General features: G+C 40.2%; 1 protein-coding gene across 1 annotated transcript in view; it reads right to left on the bottom strand.

Moving 5' to 3' along the window:
- Nucleotides 1-16,105, bottom strand: part of pik3c3 (phosphatidylinositol 3-kinase, catalytic subunit type 3) — a 123,782-nt gene that overhangs the window by 96,035 nt on the left and 11,642 nt on the right. The window contains exons 2-3 of the mRNA XM_072571945.1: nt 9,460-9,648; nt 7,042-7,185 (exon numbers count right to left, since the gene is read on the bottom strand). Of these exons, the coding sequence (XP_072428046.1) occupies nt 7,042-7,185; nt 9,460-9,648 (333 nt within the window). The remainder of the gene's footprint in view (nt 1-7,041; nt 7,186-9,459; nt 9,649-16,105) is intronic.

The raw sequence follows: 16,105 nt of genomic DNA on the forward strand, positions 1-16,105 counted from the left end.
AAGTTCGGATGGTGACATATTTTGGGGGCGGCACGGTGGCTCAGTGGTTAGCACTGCTGCCTCAGAGCACCAGAGTCCCAGGTTCGATTCCAGCCTCAGGCAATTGTCTGTGTGGAGTTTACACATCCACGCAGACATGAGGAGAGTTTCGTCCCATTGTCCAAAGATGTGCAGGGCAGGTGAACTGGCCATGCTAAATTGCCCACAGGTTAGGTGCGTTAGTCAGAGGGAAATGGGTCTGGGTGGGTTACTCTTCGGAGAGTCAATGTGGACTTGTTGGGCCAAAGGCCTGATTCCACACTGTAGGGAATGTAATATTTGCTGCCCTTATCCTTCTAGGTGGTAGAGGTCTCAGGTTTGGAAGGTTCTAAGGAGACTTGGTGAGTTGTTGCAGTGAATCTTTAGATAGTACACATTGCTACTGCACATTAGTGATTCAGGGAGTGAATGTTGAAAGTGTTAATAGAGTTGGGAGAAAGTGAGAACTGCAGAAGGGCTTATGCCAGAAACGTCGATTCTCCTGCTCCTTTGATGCTGCCTGACCTGCTGCACTTTTCCAGCAACACATTTTTTAAGTGTTAATAGAGTTGCCAGTCAAGCAGGTTGCTTTGTCCTGTTTGGTGCTGAGTTTCTTCAGAGATGTTGGAATTGCACTCAAAGGCAAAGGGGAGAGCAATCCATCACAAATTTGATATATTCCCTGTACATGCTGGACAGACTGTGTTAGCAAAGAGTCACTCACCACAGAATGCCCAATTTTCAACCTACTCTTGAAGTGATATATTGTTGCAGTTATACAGGGTCATGGTGAGCCACATCTTGTGTGTGCAGTTTTGATCTTCTAGTCTGAGGAAGGACATGCTTGGTATTGAGGGAGTCCAGCGAAGATTCGCCAGACTGATTCCCAGGATGGTAGGACTGATATATGAAGACAGACTGGATCAACTGGACTTGTATTCACTGGAATTTGGAAGTTGTGAACCTGTGCAAGTCTCTACCACAGAAAGCCGTTGGGGCCAGTTTGTTAGATATATTCAAGAGGTGTGGAAAGAAAGCAGGATGTGATATTGAAATTGCATGATCAGCTATGATCATATTAAATGGTGGTGCAGATTCGAAGGTCCTCATCCTGCACCAGTTTTCTATGTTTCTATAGTATTTAGGCTGATTCAGTTCAATTTCTGATTAATGATAATCTTGGGATGTTGGATACTGAGAGATTCAAATAAAGTAATGTTATTGTTGTCAAGGGGTGATGGTTAGATTTTCTCTTAATAGAGTCAGTGCCAGAGGTCGACAGGGTGGTTAAGATCGAGTTTACCATGCTTGCCCTCATTGCTCAGGTGTTCATGTTGAGACTGCATAGGATGTTGGTGAGGTCTTTTCTTGATTTTATTAAATTGGAAAGGGTTCAGAAAAAACATTTACCAAGATGCTGCTGGGAATGGAGGATTCAAGTTATAAAAATAGGATGGAACATTTTCCACTGGAGCATAGGTTGAAGGTTGACCTTAGAGAAGTTTATAAAATTATGAGGGGCAGAGGTAAGGTAGATAGCAAGGGTCTTTCCCCTAGGGTGGGGGAAGTTCAAAACGAGACGTATGTTTTAAGGTGACAGGAGAACATTTTAGAAAGGACATGAGGGGGAACTTTTCTTTTTTACACAGACTGGTTCGTGTGTGGAATGAACTGCCAGAGGAAGTGGTGGATGCAGGTACAGTTACAACATTTAAAAGAAATTTGGATAAGTTCATGAACAGGAAAGATTTGGAGGGATATGGGCCAAATGCACCAAGTGGTACTAGTTGGACCAAAGTGTTCAGGAGTTTGTTCAGAGCAGTCAAGGAAATACTGCTCCTTGGATGCTGCCTGAACTGCTGTGCTCTTCCAGCACCACTAATCCAGAATCTGGTTTCCAGCATCTGCAATCATTGTTTTCACCAAGGAAATAAAATAGCCTCAGTGTAATGGTTTCAGTTTGTGAAACTTTCAGACCGTAACTATTTGATTAGAAATCAGCACTGGTTATTAAAAGCTGAAAAGTCTAACATCTCAGCTGCGACAGTCAAAGAAAAAGACTTCACAGCACACACAACTGGAACTGAAAAGGAGCAAGAAATTCAGTCTACAGATTTCATACAGAAGGAAAAATTCTCTGGATTTTGATTCTCTGTAAAGTGATAGTGTTGGGGGAGTAGATGGGATTTTGTTTGGCTGGGCATTTGAAATATTTTAAACTGTGTTCTAAACATAGATAGATGGACAGCCGGTTTTGTTTCAATTTGCTTTCTTTTGCATGATAAACTTCAGTTGATTTTAAAACCAAATCTGCAGCCTGGCCTGCTTATGTTTAATTGACGCCAGCAGCATGAGCTCAGTTTCTGTCAGATGAAGGCACCAAGAAGGCCCACCTTCTCAGCCTTAGTGGAGGCTTGGTGACCTTCAGGTCAACTCTACCTCCTCTCTAATGAGAGCCAATGGCCCTCTGGGACTGTAGTGCTGTTCACTATTCACAGTGGAAAAGAAAATCTACTGGCACTACAACAACTGGTGGCCAACTAACTTTATATGAATTTAATTGATTCATCACTTGTGCAAACTGGTGTATAAAACCTAGAATCTAATTTGTGTAAATACCTTCTCTGTCTGAATTCATTTAAAAAAAGATTGATGTACTTATATTGCTAGATAATATCAGAACACATACAGGTACTGGCCCAAAACCATCTCGGAGGCCTTTCAGCATCTTATACCTCCACTTTTGATAAACATATCACCACTCATGTTTACTTATCATTATTCCCGAACGTACCTAATATTTCTCAAAACTGAATTGCACCCACCACAATTCCACATCCACCGGACCATCCCCAGTCCAGATCAACACACAAAATAGTCCATCCAAATATCTCAAAGAACAAAGTGAGTTCTCAGTACTGATCCCAAGGGCTAATAAGGCCGTCATCCCAGAAATAAAATTCTTTTATTTTTCCATCCAATAATTACACAAGACCTCATTTTCAAAGTATTTCATGAGCCTCCAAGCATCATTAAAAAATTATAATACATGCAACAAATTCTTCAAAATAAAATAATTCACTCTTGTTCGACAAGGTTACATATAAGATGGCCTGGTTAGCAAGGTTAGATCACATGGAATCCAGGGAGAGCTAGCCACTTGGATACAAAACTGGCTTGACATTAGGAGACAGAGGGTGGTGGTGGTGGAGAGTTGCTTTTTGAACTGGAGGATTGCGACCAGCGGTGTGCTGCAAGGATCAGTACTGGGTCCACTAACTTCTGTCAACAAAAGTAATGGATAAAGATATAGGAGAAATGGTTAATAAATTTGTAGATGACACCAAAATTGATGGGTATAGTCAAAAGTGAAGAAGGTTAGCCCAGATATCAACAGGACCTTGATACGATGGATTGATGGGCCAAGGACTGGCAGATAGAATTTATTTTACATAAATGTGAGGTGTTGCATTTTGACAAAGCAAATCATGGCAGGACTTACACAATTAATGGTAAAGTCTTGAAGAGAGTTGCCGAACAAAGAGTCCTTAGGAGTCAGTTCCTTGAAGGTGGGGTCATACATAAATAGTATAGAGAAGGCAGCTTTTGTTACACTTGCCTTTATTGATCAGTGAATTGAGTATAGAAGTTGGGAAGTGATGTAGCAGCTGTACAGGACATTAGTTAGGCCACTTTTGGAATACTGCATCCAATTCTGGTCTCCCTACTATTGCAAGATTGTTGTGAAATTTGAAAGGGTTCAGAAGAAATTACAAGATGTTGCCAGGGTTTGGCAAGTTTGAGCTAGAGAAAGAGGCTGAATTGGCTGAAGCTGTTTTCCCTGGAGCATCAGAAGCCGAGGGGTCACCTTATAGACAGTTATAATATCATCAGAGGCATGGATAGGATAAATAGCCAAGGTCTTTTCCGCAGGATAGGGGAGTCCAAAACTAGAGGGCGTAGGTTTAAGGTGAGAGGGAAAAGATTTAAAAAGGGACCTAAGGGGTAACTTTTTCACACAGAGGGAGATGTGTGTATAGAATGAGCTGCCAGAAAAAGTGGTGGAGGCTGGTACAATTATACCATTTAAAATGCATTCAGATGGATACATGAATAGGATAGGTTTAGAGGGATATAGGCCAATTGCTGACAAGTGGTACTAGATTAATTTAGGAAACCTGGTCAGCATAGACAAGTTGAACCTAAGGGTCTGTTTCCGTGCTGTACAATTCTATAACTCTATTGCTCTTTATAGGTGCATTTGGACTGTCAACATTCAGCTGACACCTCTCCATGCATTTACTAACTTGATCCCATTTTATTCAAGATGAGATAAATCATTTCTTCATCAAGGTTTTAACATTATCTAATAATATTCTCACGTGCAGGCTGTATTAAACTCAATCTTAACTCACTGAGTTGAAGAAATGAAGTTTAAAAAAAATGTTTTCTTCAAAACAACAACCCGATCCATATATTTATTGGAGAACTGAAAAGACCAATAGTCAATGTAAAGGCAAACAAAAGTGCATGTTTCATTCACTGTTGAAGGTGCAAAAATCACTACCAAACTTTCAAACACATTAATGTTCCAGAGAACAATCAATGGTATCCTCAACTGAACAGTTAAAATGCAAGGAGGTCTGAACTATATATAAATTATATATCAACATATGTAAACAGAGATAAATTTAGACAGAGGCACTGGAGGTCACTCACATGACAATTCACATGATATTGAGTCACGTCTTTGCTTTAGATGGCACAGTTCCTTCTCAAAAATGCTCTCTGTATAACAAGCTGCTTCCTCGTCAAATCTGCGTTTTGAGAGATCTTGCTCCACAGTTTCCTTACAGCCAACCAAGTATCCAAATTTTGTTTATAAGTATCATGTACAATTAATTCCACTGTTGCCAACTTTTACATGAATCTATTTACAATTCCGAATACTGATAAATGCCTCGTTAATTCTAAAGCTTTGATTTCCACATTTAACAAAATAAAAAACATCTGAAGCTTTTTACTCTACTAAAGGAGGCATGGTGGCTCAGTGGTTAGCAGTGCTGTCTCACAGCACCAGGAACACGGGTTCAATTTCATCCTCAGGCGACTGTCTGTGTGGAGTTTGCACATTCTCCCCGTGTCTGCGTGGGTTTCCTCCGGGTGCTCCAGTTTCTTCCCACAATCCAAAGATGTGCAGGTTAGGTGAATTGGCCATGCTAAATTACCCTGGAGTGTTCAGGAATGTGTAGGTTAGGTGCATTAGTCAGGGGTAAAAAGTAGAGTAGTAGGGTTGGGGAATGGGTCTGGATGGGTTACTCTTCAGAGAGTTAGTGTGGACTTGTTGGGCCTGTTTCAATACTGTAGGGATTCTATTCTATTCTAATCATATGTTTTGTAGCTGAAATTTTATGCATGCCATAAAAATCTCACCTAATTTTGCAGAGTCATTGAGCCAGAGATTTTTTTTTAAATTTATTCATTAAAATGGGCCAGCATTTATTGCCTGTCCCTAGTTGCCCTTGAGAAGGTGGTGGTGAGCTGCCTTATTGAACTGCAGTTCACCTGCTGAAGGTTAACCCTCAATGCCATTATGGTGGAAATTCCAAGAGTTTGAACCAGTGACAGTGAAAGAACGGCGATATATTTCCAAGTCACTCACCATCCTGACTTGGAAGGGAATTTGAAGGTGATGGTGTTCCCACATATCTGCTGCCCTTGTGCTTCTAGATAGAAATGGTTGTGGGTTTGGAAGGTGGTATCTGAGGATCTTTGGTGAATTTCTGCAGTGCATCTTGTAGATAGTACACACTGCTGCTACTGAGTGATGGAGGGATTGAATGCTTGTTTATGATGCCAATCAAGCAGGCTGCTCCGTCCTGGATGGTGTTAACCTTCTTGAGTGTAGTTGGGTTGCACCCATCCGGGCAAGTGGGGAGTTTTCAATTACACTCTGGACTTGTACCTTGTAGATGGTGAACAGACTGTGAGGAGTCAGGAAGTGCATATCAGGAAGTCAGGAAATTCACCGCAGTAATCCTAGCCTCTGACGTGCTGTAGTAGCCAATGTTTATGTGGCGAGTCCAGTTGTGTTTCTGATCAATGATAACTCCCAGGATGTTGATAGTGAGGGATTCATTAACACCATTGAATATCAAAGGGTGGTGGTTAGATTGTCTCTTATTGGTGATGGTCATAGCTTAGCATTTGTGTTGCATAAATGTTATTTGCCACTTGTCAGCCCAAGCCTAGATATTGTCCAGATCTTGTTGCATTTGAACTTGGACTGCAACTGCTTGTGAATGGTGCTGAACATTTATGGAAGCATCAGCAAAATCTTCATTTCTGACCTTATGCTGGAGGGAACATCATTAATGAAGCAGCTGAAGTTGGTTGAGTCGAGGACACTACCCTGAGAGATGTCCTGGAACTGAGATGACTGACCTCCACTAACCATGACTGTTTTCCTAAGTATCAGGTATGACTCTAACCAGTGGAGAGTATGTCCCTTGATGCCAATTGATTCTAGTTTTGCTAGGGCTCCCTGATGCCACACTCAGTAAAAAGCAGCCTTGATATCAAGTGCTCTCACTCTCACTTCACCTCTGGAATTCATTTGTCCATTTTGAACCAAAGCTGTAATAAGGGCAGGAGATGACTGGGCACCACTGAGCAGGTTATTGCTGAGCAGATGCTGGTAGATAGCACTGTTGATCACACCTCCCATCACTTTACTGATGATCGATAAGTTAGACTGAAGGGGCGATAATTGGCCGGATTGGATTTGTCTTGCTTTTTATGCACGGGACATACCTGGGCAATTTTCAACATTGTTTAGGTAGATGCTAGTGATGTAACTGGACTGGAACAGTTTGACTAGGGGAGCAGCAAGTTCTGAAGCACAAATCTTCAGTACTATTGCAAGAATATTGTCAGGGCCTATGCACTACTCAGTGCCTCCAACCGTTTCAGCCTATGTTTAAAACAAGTGTTAAAGTCACATGAGCAGACAGTTCATCTTACCCATATTTTCCAAAAAGACTAACAGTAGTTCCTCCAATCGGGACAGCTTTTCCAGGTCCATAAACATCCCAGATTGTGAGAGCAACTTGAGCATTCCGTGGTAAATCTGGATATTTCACAGGTAATTTTAACCATTCATTCCAGCTGCAAAATACCAAGGAAGTTTATTTAACCTAAAGAAACTAAATCTTATAATAAGTTTTGTATATTTTGACCAATAACTGTCCAGTCCTTTTCATTTTATCTGTTTAATAATTTATCTGTTTCCACTATTAAATTTAGTTTCTTTTTGAAAAAGGCTTAAATATTATGCAAAAAACTGAAAATAAATGAAAACAGAAAGAAGGCAAGAGATTAAAAAAAAATTGGATAAGAGCCTTGAGCCACTAACATTGCTGTTTAAAAGTTTGTTATGGTTATTTATTTCTATCACTTTATTAAAAAGGTGAGAATTAACACCATGAAATGCTGGAACCTTTTAGCTGCCACACTCAACTTTAAAAACTGTAAAACAACAAAAAGAAATTCACACCATTTAATGACAGATTAATTCCTTGGTAATCATATTGTCACGAAACCAATCACAGAGTGAGTTTTCTGCTTTTTTAAAAATTCATTCACAGGATGAGGGAGTCACTTGCCAGGCCTGCATTTATTGCTCAGAGGGCAGTTGAGAGTCAACTTGACTGCTGTGGGTCTGGTGTCACATGAACACCAGACCAGGTGAGACTGGCAGATTTCCCTCTGTAAAAGGACATTCGTGAAACAGATGGCTTTTTCCTAACAATCAACAATGAATTCATGGTTATCATTTGAATCTTAATTGAGATATTTTACTGAGTTCAAGTTCCACCATCTGACATGGTGGCATTTGAACCTGGCACCCTAGAACATTTCCTGGAGCTCTGCATTAACAGGTAAATGATAATACCACTAAGCCATCACCTCCCATGTAAGTGTAGCCAAAAACCAAGATCACAAGATTTAACATTCATGATAATATGATTTCAATAAACATCATGGAAAAACTCCCAAAAGGATAAAAACTGAATATCTGAAATAAAACCACAAAATGTTGGCAACATTCAGCAAGTCAACCACAACCTTGAGCTCCAAACGTTTCCTCAAAACTAGAAAAGGGGAGAGAGAAGGTCTTCGATAGTAAAAGTTCTGAAAATAATTGACCAAACTAAAGAAAAAGAAATGCAGAAGCAGAATGCATACAGCAAGTATTAATATAAATCATGGCTGAAAATGGGGAGACAGTGGCATAATGGTAATGTCACTAAGCAAGTAATCCAGAGCCCTTGGTTAATGATCTGGATGCATGGGTTCAAACCAAACCATGCCAGATGGTCACATTTGAATTGCTTGCAACCTGGAATTACATATAATCTAATGGCAACATATAATCATTGATGTAAAAATTCATCTGGTTAAGTAATGTCATTTAAGGAGGAAATCTGTCACCCTTATCTGGTCTGACTTATATGTGACTCCAGTTCCATGTCAATGCAGTAGACTCTTAATTACCTGCTGTGTTGGCCAATCAAATCACTCAGTTGCATCAAGATATCATAAAAGGAAATTAAACAAAGTTGACATCCACATGGCACACAGTGCAAACTTGCATGAACTAAAACTTATTTGATAGAGAGGAGAGTAACAATTGTTTTCAAATGTAATTTATTTGGAACCATGCAAAACTATTAACATGACGATTAATCTCTGGCTGTTCTTAGCAATGTCGTTGATAGCTTTCTTCTTGAAATGCTAATTTTATTAACATGTTGTCAAAGTGCAATTCATTTGCTACTCTATTTCCTTTGTCCCTTTACCAAATACACTGATCAGAAACAATTTATATTTTCAAACTGTATTTGCACTCTGAAATGGCTGAAGTTATTTCAATTGCTCCCATCCCATTATTTGACCATTATTTTCCAGGTCTGCGTCCAGTGGTGGAACCACACTAACTAACTAATCCATTAAATTAAAATATGGAATTTTATTTTAGAAACAAACATAGTTTGGGAGTTTTGTTCAGCCAATTTCTTACTTTTGCTTTGCTAACTAAAAGTACTTTCTTCCAGATTCTGTCTGTACTTCTTAAAAACTGGCAGGTTCTAAACTGAAGAAAGTAATTTGAATTCCCCATAATCATTTGAAAAGATAAAATTGTTTCCAACTCACTGAGCTACTTTAGTCAGGATTCTGCAATTTATCTTTTAAGCAAACAGCAAAAATGTTGAGTTAAACATGAAGATTAAGGGTTAAAATTATCATGAAAGTTAAAAAGTTGGCATTCATTTTATATGAAATATTCTAGAAGCTGATAAAGACCAAATACTTTGTCAAGACAACCAAGAAAAAATATCCAAGCCACCATCACAAATCTCAACAGCAAGATATACTTACTTCCATCTTGTGCTGAAAGCTTTATAAGACGTCTGAACAGGAAGAGCCAAAGGTTTTCCTTCTGCAAATACTTGGCCTGTCACATAGAGATCAGAGCAAGTTTCCTGGTACAAGCCTGAAAATTTAAGCAATGGATCTTCCAGAAGAGCTGTATAGCTTTTTTGCTCCCGTTTGCCTTCCAAGCTTCCACTGCATTAAGAGAAAGACACAAGAGATAATATCGGAAAATATCAGCACATTACGTGGCATTCACAAAGAAAGGTTAGCAATCCAAAAATTGTGCTTTATTATCCAAGTGAAAATATTTCAGTTGCATGTCTATTCTACTTCTCATGTACAATTACTAAAATCTTCATTGTTCAGAATACCAATAATTTTTTAAAAAAGCTTTAAGTGATGCACAACATCGTCACACATTCTATACTTTAATGAAAGAGCATTAATTACAATCAAGTATCGTGTCAGTAATTTAAAGCAACAATACTACTTTATAACGAGAAGTTCCTTTTAACATCTACTAATGTAGATGAAGTCCTATTGAAACTAAAGTGCACATTTTCCTGCGGGGCTAACTCCAAGTAGTTCTTCATCAGTTTCAAACTCCGAATAGTCACCAATGAATGGAAAATAATGATATTTTGAACCTTAATAGTTTAGTTAAAACACTGTTTATATTGTCAGTCCAGAGTTGAACATCTCAACTTGCAAACAGGCAGACCTTGTTCGAGCAAAGCAAAACACTAAATTACAACGAATGTTTGCATAAGGAAATGTGAAGTTCAAATATTTCTGAAACCCATTCTTCACTAATATTGTTCATACTAATGAGAAGCCCAAATAATGAGACTACTGCTACTGGATGATCTCCTACTGCTTGATAAAATTCAGTCTACACTCTGGTCAGTGTCATTAAACTTAAATTACACTGCCATTGGGATGTCAAAGTGACACATCAGCCACAGTCTCTATGCCAGTACTTTGATTTGTAATATTGAATTCCTCTCAGAAATTAAAAGTTCACTTTATGGAAGTGAAGCATAAGGGTCTTTAAACAAGGGTAATTCTATCCACATCTCCAAAAACAGGCACAATCATTTACATATTGTGTAGTGCCTGAAACTATTATCAATACAATGTGAATCTGTAGTAACTCAGGCTGCAGAAAACAAATGTAATACAAAATTCATGATTAATCAATTGTTATTTTTAAAAAAAAACATGATCTATTGTAAAGCAATTAGCAAATCATTGTTTCAAAGGAAAATACAGAAAACAATCAGTAATGTGATCATTGCACGTGAATGGTATTGCAAAGCAAAGGAGTGTCATAATTCAACTAAGCAGGTTAATCATTAAGGAGGTAAAAACAATGACTGCAGATGCTGGAAACCAGATTCTAGATTAGTGGTGCTGGAAGAGCACAGCAGTTCAGGCAGCATCCAAGGAGCAGCGAAATCAACGTTTTGGGCAAAAGCCAGATTCCTGATGAAGGGCTTTTGCCCGAAACGTCGATTTTGCTGCTCCTTGGATGCTGCCTGAACTGCAAGGTTAATTGTTAAACTAAGTATTTAAGATACATTACAGCAGGTGGAAACTGTGGGTTACTATTGACCAGAAACTGAAGTGGTCTTGTCATGAACAGTAGGTTGGAGGCTAGGAATCCTACAGCAAGTAACTCACCTCCTAACTCCCCAAAGCCTGTCCACCATCTACAAGGCATAAGCCAGGAGTGCATTGGAATACTCCCTACTTGTCTGGATGAATTCAACTCCAACAACACTCAAAAACCTGAAATCCAAGACAAAGCAGTTTGCCTAACTGGCACCTCACGTACAAATATTCATTCCGTCCATCACTGATATTTGGTAGCAGTCATGTATTTCATCTATAAGGTGCATTCGAAGGACACACCAAGACAACTCACCTGGAAAATGGGAAGCCTTCAGAAATGAGATAACAAGAATCCAGAGAAAGTATACTCCTGTCAAGGTGGAAGGGAAGGCTGGTAACTATAGGGAATGCTGGATGACTAAAGAAATTGAGGGTTTGGTTAAGAAAAAGAAGGAAGCATATGTCAGGTACAGACAGGATAGATCGGGTGAATCCTTTACAAGAGTATAAAGAAAGTCGGAGTATACTTAAGAGGGAAATCAGGAGGGCAAAGTAGGGACATGAGATAGCTTTGGCAAATAGAATTAAAGGAGAATCCAAAGGGTTTTCACAAATATGTTAAGAACAAAAGGGTAACTAGGGAGAGAATAGGGCCCCTCAAAAATCAGCAAGGCGGCCTTTGTGTGGAGCTACAAAAAAATGGGAGATACTAAATGAATATTTTGCATCAATATTTACTGTGGAAAAGGATATGGAAGATATAGACTGTAGGGAAATAGCTGGTGACATCTTGCAAAATGTCCAGATTACAGAGGAGGAAGTGCTGGATGTCTTGAAACGGTTAAAGGTGGATAAATCCCCAAGACCTGATCAGGTGTACCCGAGAACTCTGTGGGAAGCTAGAGAAGTGATTGCTGGGCCTCTTGCTGAGATATTTGTATCATCGATAGTCACAGGTGAGGTGGCAGAAGACTGGAGGTTAGCAAACGTGGTGCCACTGTTTAAGAAGGGCGGTAAAGACAAGCCAGGGAACTATAGACCAGTGAGCCTGACCTCGGTGGTGGACAAGTTGTTGGAGGGAATCCTGACGGACAGGATGTACATGTATTTGGAAAGGCAATGACTGATTAGGGATAGTTAACATGGCTTTGTGCATGGGAAATCAGGGCTCACAAACTTGATTGAGTTTTTTGAAGAAGTAACAAAGAAGATTGATGAGGGCAGAGCAGTAGATGTGATCTATATGGACTTCAGTAAGGTGTTCAACAAGGTTCCCCATAAGAGACTGATTAGCAAGGTTAGATCTCATGGAATACAGGGAGAACTAGCCATTTGGAATCAGAACTGGCTTAAAGGTAGAAGACAGAGGGTGGTGGTGGAGGGTTGTTTATCAGATTGGAGGCCTGTGACCAGTGGAGTGCCACAAGGATCGGTGCTGGGCCCTCTACTTTTTGTCATTTACATAAATGATTTGGATGCGAGCATAAGAGGTACAGTTAGTAAGTTTGCAGATGACACCAAAATTGGAGGTGTAGTGGACAGCAAAGGGGGTTACCTCAGATTACAACAGGATCTGGACCAGATGGGCCAAAGGGCTGAGAAGTGGCAGATGGAGTTTAATTCAGATAAATGCGAGCTGCTGCATTTTGGGAAAGCAAATCTTAGCAGGACCTATACACTTAATGGCAAGATCTGAGGGAGTTTTGCTGAACAAAGGGACCTTGGAGTGCAGGTTTTTGGCTCCTTGAAAGTGGAGTTGCAGATAGGATAGTGAAGAAGGCATTTCGTATGCTTTCCTTTATTGGTCAGAGTATTGAGTACAGGAGGTCATGTTGCGGCTGTACAGAACATTGGTTAGGCCACTGTTGGAATATTGCATGCAATTCTGGTCTCCTTCCTATCAGAAAGATGTTGTGAAACTTGAAAGGGTTCAGAAGAGATTTACAAGGATGTTGCCAGGGTCGGAGGATCTGATCTGCAGGGAGAGGCTGAAAAAGGCTGGGGCTGTTTTCCCTGGAGCGTCGGAGGCTGAGGGGTGACCTTATAGAGGTTTACAAAATTATGAGGGGTATGGATAGGATAAATAGGCAAAGTATTTTCCCTGGGATTGAGGAGTCCAGAACGATAGGGCATAGGTTTAGGGTGAGAGGGGAAAGATATAAAAGAGACCTAAGGGGCAACGTTTTCACACAGAGGGTGGTACGTTTATGGAAGGAGCTGCCAGAGGATGTGGTGGAGGCTGGTATAATTGCAATATTTAAGAGGCATTTGGATGGGTTTATGAATAGGAAGGGTTTGGAGGGATATGGGCCAGGTGCTGGCAGGTTGGACTAGGTTGGGTTGGGATATTTGGTCGGCATGGATGGATTGGACAGAAGGGTCTGTTTCCATGCTGTACATCTCTTTGACTCTATGACATCTTTGGAGCATTGTCCAAACTTGAAACCTCTTCAGCCTGGAAGGCCAAGTGCAGCAAAATATGGGAATATCACCACTTACAAATTCTCCTCCAAGCCACATACTATCCTGACTTGGAACTATAATTACTATTCCTTCACAGTGCCAACATCAAAATCCTGTAATTTCCTCGTTAACAGTTCTGTGCTTGTCACTACACCATTGGACCTCAATGGCCCAAGAATGGTTTGATCTTCTTAACGGGAATTAAGGATGGGTAATGAACACTGCCCCAGTGAGGTGAATGTCAGCAAGACCTAAACCAACTAGTCGAGTCCTGTGCTGCATTACCCGACCTGCCATTCATCAACATGTCTTCATGCCCCATCAGTTGAGAAAAATGATGAGTGAGACGACCTTTCCATTCAGAAACACTTGCAAACCAAACACAAAACTCTTAAAATTTTGCCGGCCATCTTGGGAAAATCCAGCAAAATACTTCCAGCTGGCATCAGCCCTCTCTTCGGATGGACAGCATATGACTAACTGAACTGCCAAGGCAAACGGCTTAAAATTTATACCAAGATTGGCAGATACTCACCCACATTACAAGTAAAGGTAAAGTCGCTATAGTTCTACTGCAGCATAGGGCTGCTCTCTCATTAGGAAGAGTGAGAGGGAGATAGACAGACACTGTTTAACCAGAGAGTCACCAGGCCTCAGGTAAAGGGACAGGTTGAGGAGAGCTCTTCATGGTCACCTCAGACGGTGCGGAAACTGAACCTCCACTGTTCAGTTATGCTCCCATTTTCAAATCTGTCTTTAGATTACAATTATAGGACATGAAATCTCTTTCCATCAAAATAAACATAATACAAAAGTTCCGATTACCAAATCGACACCCAAACTCTGTAGGGAAGAATTTAACCTTCAATGTTAAGGACCTGAGTTAAGAGAAAGGACAGATCAGAGCTAGGCTTTTCAGGGAGGAAAGTGGGTAACCTTCTCGAAAGTGGTAAAGAGTGGTAAATAAATTAAAACATGGGAATACAACAAAAGGCACAATGTCAAATTAATGAAAGACAAAATATGATAAATACTGTAAAAAACTACATCCTGTTATATTAGTGCTTTTAAAAACTGGGGACTGAAATATGAAAGAACTGTTTTAAAAACTCCTGCATATTTTGTAAAGGCAAGAAGTAACTGGATACTCATACCAAGCATTGTTATACAGTTGTTTCAACAAGCAGGAATTGAAAATTAGGACACAGGCCAGCTGGAGCCTAAGGGTTATATTCACATGGAACTTTGATGGATACAGAAGTTGCCTCATCTATGGATTAATGACCAGTTATCAATGACAAAGACCTTTTGCCAGCAAACAACTGCCTGATCAGTTCCTACATAACTAAATAGCTGAGGGATGGGAACAAGGTCAAATCTTCCCCAGATCAGGAAATGCTTCATGGAGATCATAAAATGTAGAAGAAATAGGCCATTGAGCCCATCGATGTCATTCAATGGCTCATCTGATAATTCTCAACCCAATTTCCTTACTGATTTAAAAATCTCTCCATCTCAGCCTTGAAAATATTTAACAACCCAACCTCAACAGCTCTCTATAATAAAGGATTTCACAGATTTACTACCCTCAGGGGAAAAGAAATTCCTCATCTCAGTCTTAAATGGGTGAACTCTAATTATTAGATTATGCAGTCACCTCCAAGACTCTCCAATAAGGGAAAACAACCTTTCCACATCTTTTCTGCCAAGTTCCCAAAGAATCTTGTACATCATAACAAAGTTAACTCTCAATCTACTAAACGCCAATGAGTACAAAGCAAACCCTCTCAACTTCTCTTATAAGATAGTCCTTCCATACTCAGGATAAATCTCGAGGACGTTCGTTGGAATTGCTCCAATGTTCATATATCCTTTCCTCGATAAAGGGGTCCAAAACTGTTTATAGTATTCTAGCTGTGGTCTGACAAGGGCTTTGCAAAGTTTTAGCAAAGCCTCCCTATTTTTATACCCGATTCCCTTTGAAATAAAGGTCAACATTTGACACAGTGGTTAGCACTGCTGCCTCACAGTGCCAGAGACCCGGGTTCAATTCCCGCCTCAGGCGACTGAAGTTTGCACATTCTCCCCGTGTCTGTGTGGGTTTCCACCGGGTGCTCTAGTTTCATCCCACACTCCAAAAATGTGCAGGTCAGGTGAATTGACCATGCTAAATTGCCCATAGTGTGAGGGGCAGGGGTAAATGTAGAGGAATGGGTCTGGGTGGGTTGCACTTCGGCGGGTCGGTGTGGACTTGTTGGGCCGAAGGGCCTGTTTCCACACTGTAAATAATCTAATCTAATCTAATTCTATTTGCCTGTCTTCTTACCGGCTGAACTTGCATACTAACATTTTATGATTTATGCATAAGACTGCTAAATCCTTGTGATATAAATATTTGCAGTCTTTTTCTATTTAAATAATATTCACCTCCTCTATTCTTCCTACTAAACTGCATAACCTCACATTTTCTCACTTTACATGCCATCTACCAAGTTTTTGCCCACTCACTTCATCTGTCTATATTCCTCTGCAGACTCTTAACATCCTCACTGTGTGCATACCCACCTATTGG

The sequence above is a fragment of the Chiloscyllium punctatum genome, chromosome 1 (assembly GCF_047496795.1).
Source record: "Chiloscyllium punctatum isolate Juve2018m chromosome 1, sChiPun1.3, whole genome shotgun sequence".
Lineage (NCBI taxonomy): Eukaryota > Metazoa > Chordata > Chondrichthyes > Orectolobiformes > Hemiscylliidae > Chiloscyllium > Chiloscyllium punctatum.